The sequence below is a fragment of the Cervus canadensis genome, chromosome 24 (genome assembly GCF_019320065.1).
Source record: "Cervus canadensis isolate Bull #8, Minnesota chromosome 24, ASM1932006v1, whole genome shotgun sequence".
Lineage (NCBI taxonomy): Eukaryota > Metazoa > Chordata > Mammalia > Artiodactyla > Cervidae > Cervus > Cervus canadensis.
The window spans coordinates 38,387,234-38,396,172 of NC_057409.1; the positions used below are offsets into that span (position 1 = coordinate 38,387,234).

General features: G+C 46.4%; 2 protein-coding genes across 8 annotated transcripts in view; one reads left to right on the forward strand and one right to left on the reverse strand.

Annotated features, from left to right (window-relative positions):
- CREB1 (cAMP responsive element binding protein 1) overlaps positions 1-3,387 on the reverse strand; it is a 54,880-nt gene extending 51,493 nt beyond the window's left edge. The window contains exon 1 of one of the 7 annotated variants that reach the window (XM_043446031.1): positions 3,097-3,387. The gene's annotated coding sequence lies outside the window, so the exon portion shown is untranslated. Of the gene's footprint in view, positions 1-2,980 lie in introns of all 7 variants that reach the window. The other 6 variants (XM_043446032.1, XM_043446029.1, XM_043446033.1 and 3 more) reach the window with 6 other exon arrangements.
- LOC122426136 (basic salivary proline-rich protein 2-like) lies at positions 1,850-3,423 on the forward strand. Its single transcript, XM_043444779.1, has 3 exons — positions 1,850-1,908; positions 2,326-3,054; positions 3,117-3,423. The coding sequence occupies exons 1-3, from the start codon at positions 1,850-1,852 to the stop codon at positions 3,421-3,423; spliced, it is 1,095 nt and encodes a 364-aa protein (XP_043300714.1).
- The last annotated feature ends 5,516 nt before the right edge of the window (positions 3,424-8,939 follow it).

Genomic DNA, 8,939 nt, shown 5'->3' on the forward strand with positions numbered 1-8,939 from the left:
TGACAAAATTCCTTGAGGGTAGGCACAGAATAATAGTGGCAACAGCAGGATTCAAATTGGCCCGTGATTCCCAAACCCAATGCTTTCCATTAACTAGATTCTCTACCACAGTAAATGCTAACTGTTATTTGAAGTACCATAAAGTGTGCCTCAAATGATAATGTAGAAATGTGTTCATACCTGAGTAAGAAGAACAAAAAAACCCTTTCATTTTCTTTTTCCCATTCTCTGACTACTATAATCCTTAAACTCAGATTTGAGCTCTAGTCAATAAAGAAGCCATCTCTTGAAGTGACACTATGTATCAAGAAAGATATGCTTTTAAGATTATGTCACAGTTTGGCTATAAACAAGTCCACATAACCATGCCTGATAAGACATTTATAGAATAAATGAAATTACAAATTTCACTGATAAACTGTAAGCGTTAAGATTGTAAGAATTTTTTTCTACTGTGTAAATAAAGGAAAATAATTTTTAAAATGAGGTGAAGCAAGGGATATATACCTGGTTTTACTGTAGTCATATTATATCCCCCAAAATAAAACTCGGTGTCTTAGAATGAAAAATAAAGGTACGCCTCTATGAAGAAACAATAATGTCTATTAATCAGATCTAATCATGAAAATGAATTTCAGAAAGCAGAAAAAGGAGCCATTTTATGAATAAGTTTCCTTAGGCTCTTTTGTGGGGGAGAAAAAGAAAATGATTCAAAAGGAGTTACACTGGAGTTTTATATTTCATAAGAAATGCTTTTTAATAGTTTTCAGTTAATTTCTATCAAAGACTCACTGGCTTTCTGAATACACATTCATTAAAAAAAGGTTCAAGCAGATTTAACTGTAATTTCTGCTGATCCCTGGGAGGGGGTAGAAGTATAACTTAGTAACATGTTACAAATGAATATTCAAATATTAATAATTACAGAAGTTTACAAAGTTTCACCTGAGACTGGTAAGAATTAGATTATGAATTTATAATTAAAAAATTAAAAAGACCTTTTGAATAAAAGAAAAAAACTATCACAACTTCTTAAAAAAAAATCAACAAAGGAAGAGTCACTGTCAGATAGTATCTGTAAGGGAAAAGAATTCTATTCAACTTATGCTGGTCTGCAGAAAATCCTTAAGGAAAAACAGTAATCTATGGCAACATCAAGACCATAATTTCCTCAGTTTTTGGAAATAAAACCATCTTCCCAACTCTTAACGGAAAAATACTCTTTAGTTCATCTTCTTAATTAAATTTCTTGGCAATGAAAAATGGCTAATGTGTGTTTGTTTTTTTTTAATATTAGTAATGCAGTAAGGAGGTTTTGGAAAAGTGACTTGGATAAAGAAAATCAGAAGATAGTGCTTCTACTATTTATTCCTAACAAGAAACCTTGTATCAATCACCATTCTATCATACCATGAGACAGGGAAGTATTTTAAAAACAACCTTTTGCATCACCTAAAATAACCGTTTTGGCTTTATTTTTAAATCAGGAAATGAATGTAAAAGATTTCAACAACTGGCAACCAAAAGTATTTTATACTAAACCTTTACAAGGCAGAACTGATGAAAGCTAACGCTTGCATGAAATTTTAACTTCTGAAGAAGGTAAGACAAACTTAAATAGGTCACATCCCATGGTCCTTTAAAAATTGTCTTTTAATTTTTGATGTGTCAATGATTTTTCTGCTGTCCCTCTTCCCCAACAGGAAAACAAAAAATAAACTTTGTGACTTAAATTATTGTGGGTCTGGGGCTAGGGTTGCCTACTACGGGCGAGGAAAATAATGGATACTTTTAAATGGCTATTTTTAGATTTAGGGTTAACCAATCTCGTATTTAAGATGTGAGAAATATGGTCGGGGTGCGAGGGGAGAGCCAAAGGACCCAACACCACGGCTGCCCCCCGCCAAGGTGATGTGAAACAAAAGTACGTCGCTAATACTCGTTTCAACGAAGTGTTTCAGAATGATCGCTCTCAAGTGATTACCTTATTGAAAAGGGTTAAAACCGAAACTGTTTTCAAACATCAGCTTCCCTTTTACAAGATCCCAATAGGTTTTTTTTTTTAATTACAAATATATTTTTCTTAGCACCCCTTTCCTTCCCCGAAGAATGCATTTCCATGACTACTGATTTAGAAGAAAAAAAAAAAGAGGGTGAGGGGAGAGTCAAAAAATTATTTTAAAAAGCGCGAGTTCTCATTACCTCATGTAAGCAGAAAAGCACAGAAAACAGCATTTTCCCAATGGGGCGGGAGCGGGGGGAAAGGGCGTGAATAAAATACAGGACGAGAGGAAAACCTTGGGTTTCGAACTTTATTGCACAAAGAGAGGAGAGGAGAGTAGGTCAGACGGAGCACCGCTTCCCCTCGCTAGGCGGGCATGGCAGACACGGAGGCTACCGGGAAGGCAGGCACCTTCACCTCCTCTGCCCTCAACTGTCGCCTTCTTCCTCCTCCACCCCCCGCGGGCACCCCGGCGGCGCTACACCGACGGACTGCGGGCCGGGTCGGGGGGCGAGACTGTCGGCGGGGGCCGGGCAGGCGGCGCAGGGGGTAGAGCCGGCCGGGCCGGCGGGCGGCCTCCCCCGGGGCGGCTCCGGGCTCCCGGCTCCGCGCCCGGCCCGGCCCGGCGGCGGCGGGAACGCGGGCGCCAGCTCGCCGCGGCCGGCCGCCCGCCCGCACACACCCCCGGCCGCCGGCTCCCACCCCGCCCGCCGCCCCGCCGCCCCCCGCCATGAGCGCCGCCGCTGGCTGCAGGCAGAGTCGCTGCCGCCCCGGCCGCCGCTGGCTCCAGTCCGCCGCCATTATTCTTTGTTCGCTGCGAGCGGCGGCGATGGTGTGGGGCTCGGGCGGAGGCTCCATCTTTACCGCGGCCCCTCCTGCGAGGGGAAGGCCCCGAGCGCGGGTGTCCGGCGCCTCCCCGTCCCCCCTCCGTCCCCCCGGCTCTCTCCGGCTCCTGCCTCCTCCTCCTGCTCCTCTTACCGGTGGTACAAGCTCCTCCGTCACTGCTTTCGTTCGCGGCCCGGATCTCGCTGGAGTTTTATTCTCTCCCCCACGTAACACACCGCGTCAAACTACACCTCCGCCGCGTCACTCACCAACACTCCGCTTCTCCCAGCCGCCCGGGCCACAGGCAGCAGCAGCCGCCGCCGACTGAGGACTCGCAGCCAGGGAGCCAGCCAGCGCCGCCCAGTGCCGAGTGCGCAGCGGCCGCGCACGGAAACAGCCGAGCTCAGTCGGGAGGAGCTCGAGCTGCCCCGCCCTCCGCGCTGAAGGCGGAAGTTGCCGAAGACCTTCGAGTTCCTTCGGGCGCGGCGGAGGGGTTCCTCCGGGAGAGGGAAAGCGGCGGTGGGCTGGGACCCGGGGGTGGGGAGGTGGGGAGCTATAAGCACCCCCGCTGCTCTGGCCGAGTATCGACGGTTTAAAACCGGCGCGGAAATTTGCAGGAAGAATTGGGGTTTGTGTGTGGCGTGGTGGGGAATTCCCGAGGGGTGTGGACGGTTCGATGGAAACCCCCGGTGCGGGCTGCCCTTGCGGCTGTAAGCGGCGGGCTCTAGGGCGGCTGCAGCGTCACGGGCCTGGGCCCCAGAGCGCCGCCCGCCCCGGGAACTTTCAAAAGCTGCCGGGACCAGAAAGACGCGCCACCGGGTCGGGGCCCCGGCTGAGCGCGGAAGCCCGGCGGAGCCGGGGAGGAAGGCTTGCTGCAGCTCTGCGGTTTCCCGAGGCCTGGGCGGGACGCTGGGACGCTAGGCCTCGGCGCGGCGCCGGCGCGGCCCGGGGGGCGTCGTGGGCCACTGTGGGAAGGGTTTTCCGCCTTTTTGGGCAGGCCGGGAGGCTTCGCTCCGAGAATTCGCAGAGAAACCTGGCGGCCGCCGGTGGGACCATTCAATTTCGGGGGACGGAGGCCTTGGGACTCCGGGTAGCTGGCGGAGTTTAGCCGGGCAGCGAGGACGGCCAGATCCGTGGGGCACACCTTGGGCCTCCGAGCCCTGCCCTGCCCTGACCGAGGTTGCTTTTTTGCACTTTAGAAATGTCTTCCCCTAATCGCCCCCTACCTGCCCGCCTTTTGGGGGGTGGGGGTGGGGGAACCATCCTGTATTGCTTTCTTTTTCACAGCCAGGTTTCTACTGCAGCTGCTGCCCCCTTTTCTTCATCTACTTCCCCATCCGAACCCTCAGTGCGACATCCGTTGCCTGGAAGCAGCTGGTCTTGCCCCCTCAGAGGTCACCCGAGAGTCAATGCTGACTTTATCATTATCCGTTTTATTTAACTCGGCAGTGCTCTCTCCCGGGCTTTCAGGTCTGTTGTAATTCACTTTCAGTCGCTTAAAGCTCTGAAGAAGGAAATGGCAACCCACTCCAATATTCTTGCCTGGAGAATCCCATGGATAGAGGAGCCTGGTGGGCAACGAGTCCATGGGCTTGCAAAGAGTCGGACTCGAGTGAAGCAACTTAGCAGGCACACTTAACCGCAATTGTGTCTTATGAAGCGGAGAGGGTCCAAGTCAGCTCCGCCTCATACTGACTTCCTGTTGAAAGAGTTCCCTCGTCCCGTGCTCTAGCCTAGTACTGTAGATGTCCTCCTGCTTTCTCTTTCGGCTGAAGAATAACCTCCTTTCCTTCCGTTATTTTCAACTTTCTTCCGCTACCGGCGTTTCTGTCTAGTATTTGAACAGCCTTAAGTCTGTCTCCTCTGGAAAAGGAAATGGCAGCCCGCTCCAGTACTCTTGCCTGGATAATCCCATGGACAGAAACCCGGCAGGCTACAGTCCATGGGGTCACAAGAGTAGGTTGCGACTTAGGAACTAAACCACCATCAAGTCTCTCACGTCTAGATTTCTGTCTTTAAGTCCCTCTCCATCTCTTACCACGTAGACATTCTCTCATGACTCACCCCTCAGCCCTCTCTAGTCTAGTTTCTGTTCTTACCACGCACCTGGAGCAGCTCTGAATTGTCACAGACAGGCTTCAGGCCTCTGCTTACAAGACCTTGTTCTGGCATCTTACACTATTGCCCACACCCTTATCCACATATGCTCTTGTCTTCCGCTCTTGTTTTCCTCTTAACTCTCTGGTTGTTCTTTAACAACCCGCTTCTCCTTCTTTAGCCAACTGTTAAATACTGGAATCCTGTTGAGCTTCACCCGCTTCTGGAGTCCCAGCTATGCGCTTTCCTAGGTGGTCTCATCCTCTTCTGTTCCTTTCAGATACCATACGCCAAAGACTCCAGCTCAAAGCTCAAGCCTAGATCTTGCTCTTGAACTCTAGATTCATATTTCCAAGTGCCTTTGCTACACTTTCATCTGGATGACTTGGGTGTGCCAAACCCCTCTCATATATAGCCCTTGGTTCAGTAAAGGAAATGCTATCCATCTACTCAGTTCAGAAACCTAAGACACCTCCAACACACATCAGAATCCCCTAGACCTGCCTTGAAAAAATAGGATTTGTGGCTTCTCTCTGTTCTTAATGACCACTTTTCCATCCCAATGGAAGCTAACTTCACCTCTTGCTGGAAGTTCTGCAGTAACTGCCAGCTAGGTCCTACAAAACTAGTCTTGGCTCCTTCCAATCCATTTGCCATACTGCAGCCAGAGTAATTTTTTTTTTTTTTTTTCTACTCTTCTGTGCTGCCCCTCCCTCCAGCCAGAGTAATTTTTAACAAATACAAATCTGATCAAGTTGCTACCCTGATTGAATTCCTTAAGTCCTTCCCTTTGTTTACTGAACACAATCTGAGTCCTTATCATAAAGGCCAGGCCCTCTGTTATCCAGGCTTGTGTTCTCAGCCTCCCCAGTGAGTTCTCTAGCTATCTGCACTCCAGCCATGTTAGTCTTTTATTTTTCAAGGCTCTTTTCTCTTGTTCTCTACTGTAGGTTCTCACCTCAAGGTATTTATACATGCTATTCCCTTTCCTTGAAATTCTTCGCTGTCACCCACTTCTCCTACCTAACTGTAACTTAGCACTTTCCTGATTCATGATTCTTGGAATTATTTGTTTACTGTTCTTATAAGTCTGTGCAGGTAGTGACCAAGTGCGCCTTGTTTACCACCAGAATTTCTCTCCTCCCATCCTCAGCACAATGCAGTGGTGTTCGTTATTTATTGAACAAATAATATCTCTGTGGTCATGGCAAAATTTCTAAATGTTTTAGGGTTCAAACCCTGGTTCAGCTGTGTGACTTTGGGCATGGTCTTCCCTTGTGCACCTCAGTTTTCCCATCTGTGAAGTGAAGATGATAGTAGCTACTACATCATAGTGTTCTTATGATAATTAAATGAGATCATTCATGGAAAGTTGTGCTTGGCACAATGACATGTAACAAGTGTCAGTTAAAATGTTTCCCATTATTAGATTTATTTATATATCTCATCTTTGTGTCAAATACACTTTCAAAATGTAGCTTATCTCCTTGCTCTTCTTACCCTGGTCCTATACATGATACCAGAATATTGGAATTATTTGGGAATTCCCAGGTGGCTCAGATGGTAAAGTATCTGCCTGCAATGCAGGAGACCTGGGTTCAATCCCTGGGTCCAGAAGATCCCTTGGAGAAAGGAATGGCAACCCACTCCAGTATTCTTGCCTGGAGAAGCCCAAGGACAGAGAAGCCTGGCAGGCTACAGTCCATGGGATCATAAAGAGTTACTCATAGCCTATACTTAGCACTCACCAAATATGGTAATTTTTAATTTTAAAATTTCTCTACATTCTCCTTTTCTGTTTGCACTGTGAGCTCACTTAGGCCCTACCTCTTCATGTCTTAGTTGCTTTGCTAGCTTCCTCGGTGCTTTTTAACTGCAGGCCCACTTGCCTGATCCATCTTTGCCCTATGGTCAGATCAGTGAGCCTCCAACAGTCATTTAGTCATATTTTGTCCTTGATGTTGGCTCCCCTGACCTCTGTTCTTACCTGACCTCATTAATTCACTTATTCATTCAGTCATCCAGTCATTCAAATGCATGTTATTTTGCTAAACACTTTGGATATGCTTCAGATTTGAAATGTAGTCTTCTAATTTCATGTATTTGCATATCCATAAACCATAGAAATGAACTAGAATCATCCAACTTTAGCATTCATTTTTATCTCTGGGACTTAAAAGCTACCCCTGTTTTTTACTTAATTTTTCAATTGGAAAACAGGGTTAATGTTGGGAAGGTGAAAGAAGAGTACATGGGTGCAAGTGGACTTAGTATAAAGTAGATGAGATGGAAAAGGGGAAAAGTCTCATGAGATGATTGTAAAAGGCTTCAAGGAGAAAGTGGTATCTGAGCACTTTTTTTCTAACCACCACTTCCTTTTCCTGTTATTTTACTCTGTTGCTTCCGCTGTTGAACCTAATTTTTACCCTCACTGTGAACTCAAGTTCCATGAACCCTGCCTGTTTTAGTTCATCATCTCTCGTGACTTAGTTTTTCTACCTAACCCAAGGGCCATGGTGACCTATTTTGTTTATTCTAAAAATACCTGTTGAGCACCTACTTTGTGCCCTGTACTACAAAACTGGAGCTATAGCCATGAAGAAAAGGTTGTTTCTGCTCTCAAAGATACTGCTTTCAAAGATACTAGAATAAAATCTTCAACTTCTCCAACATCTGTTATTTATCTTTTTTGTTCACTCCTTTATGCCCTCATCCTGCCTTGTGATTGTAAATACAATGCCCATGCTGATTAACTCTCAAAATTATATCTTTTCCCCAAATCACTCTCCCAAACTCCAGACTCATTTAAACAGCTATCCATTCATGCCTTCACTGTTGTCTTAGCATTTGTCTTAGCCTTGGTTCTCCCAGAAATAGAGGCTTCTGTGCTCTTATCTTACTAGGGATTACAGTCCTGGGGAAATGAGGGTAGCAAAAAGAAGGGAATCAGGAGAGAAGGTTAAGATTCAGTCAGAAGATGCTAACACTACCCTCCTCTGGAACATGTGCACACTTAGGTTTTGTGTGGGCACCAGGCAGACCTTTGTGTGAGATGTGTGGCGTGAGCATGAGGCAAAGCACTATTGGGTGGTTACTGCCTGAGGTTGGGTGGCCATGGCAATAGGGACAAAATAAGTTGCAAATTGTCCCACAAGCAAGAAGGCCAAGAGGATTCTAGGTCCTATAGAGGTGTCTAATAGACATCTCAAGCTCAATCTGTCCAACACTGAGCTGATTTCCCCCATCACATCTGCACCTGCAGCATTTTCCATCTTAGTTGCTGAGATTAGAAATCTTGGGATGATTCTTAACACCTTCTTTTCTCTCTTATTCCACATCTATTCTTGTAGGTAATTCTATTGCTGTACCTTCAAAATACATCCAAAAACTGACTGCTACCTCCTCTGCAGGTGCAGGTGACGTGGATCTGCAATACCTTCATCTCTTGCCTGGATTACTGCAATTGCTTCTGAAGAAGTTTCCCTGCTTCTCCCACTGCCGCACACCAGCTACGCTTCTACCTTAGCACCTTGGGTCTGTTTCAGTACTTAAAGTGTTTTTTCCAAATTTGAAGATAGCTGACTCCTTCACCTCCTTCACTTTCTCACTGAGGCCCTTGCTCATACTATTTAAAATTGCAATTTGACACCTACCTCAGCCGCCCCTATTTTTCCCTATAGCAGTCATTATCTTCAGATATACTGTGTGTTTTACTACTTTTTATGTTCACTGTTTACTGGTTCCCCTGCTAATATGCACATTCTAAATAGGAGTCGCTTTGTTTTGTTCACTGATGTATCTCAAACACTTGAACCATTGTTGTGGTTTAGTCTGACTCTTTTGTGGCCATTTGAACTACAGTCCTCCAGGCTCCTCTGTCCATGGAATTTCCCAGGCAAGAATACTGGAGTGAGTTGCCATTGCCTTCTCCAGAAGATCTTCCTGACCCAGAGATTGAACCCATGTCTCCTGCATTGGTAGGTGGATTTGTGAGCCACCAGGGAAGCCCATCTAT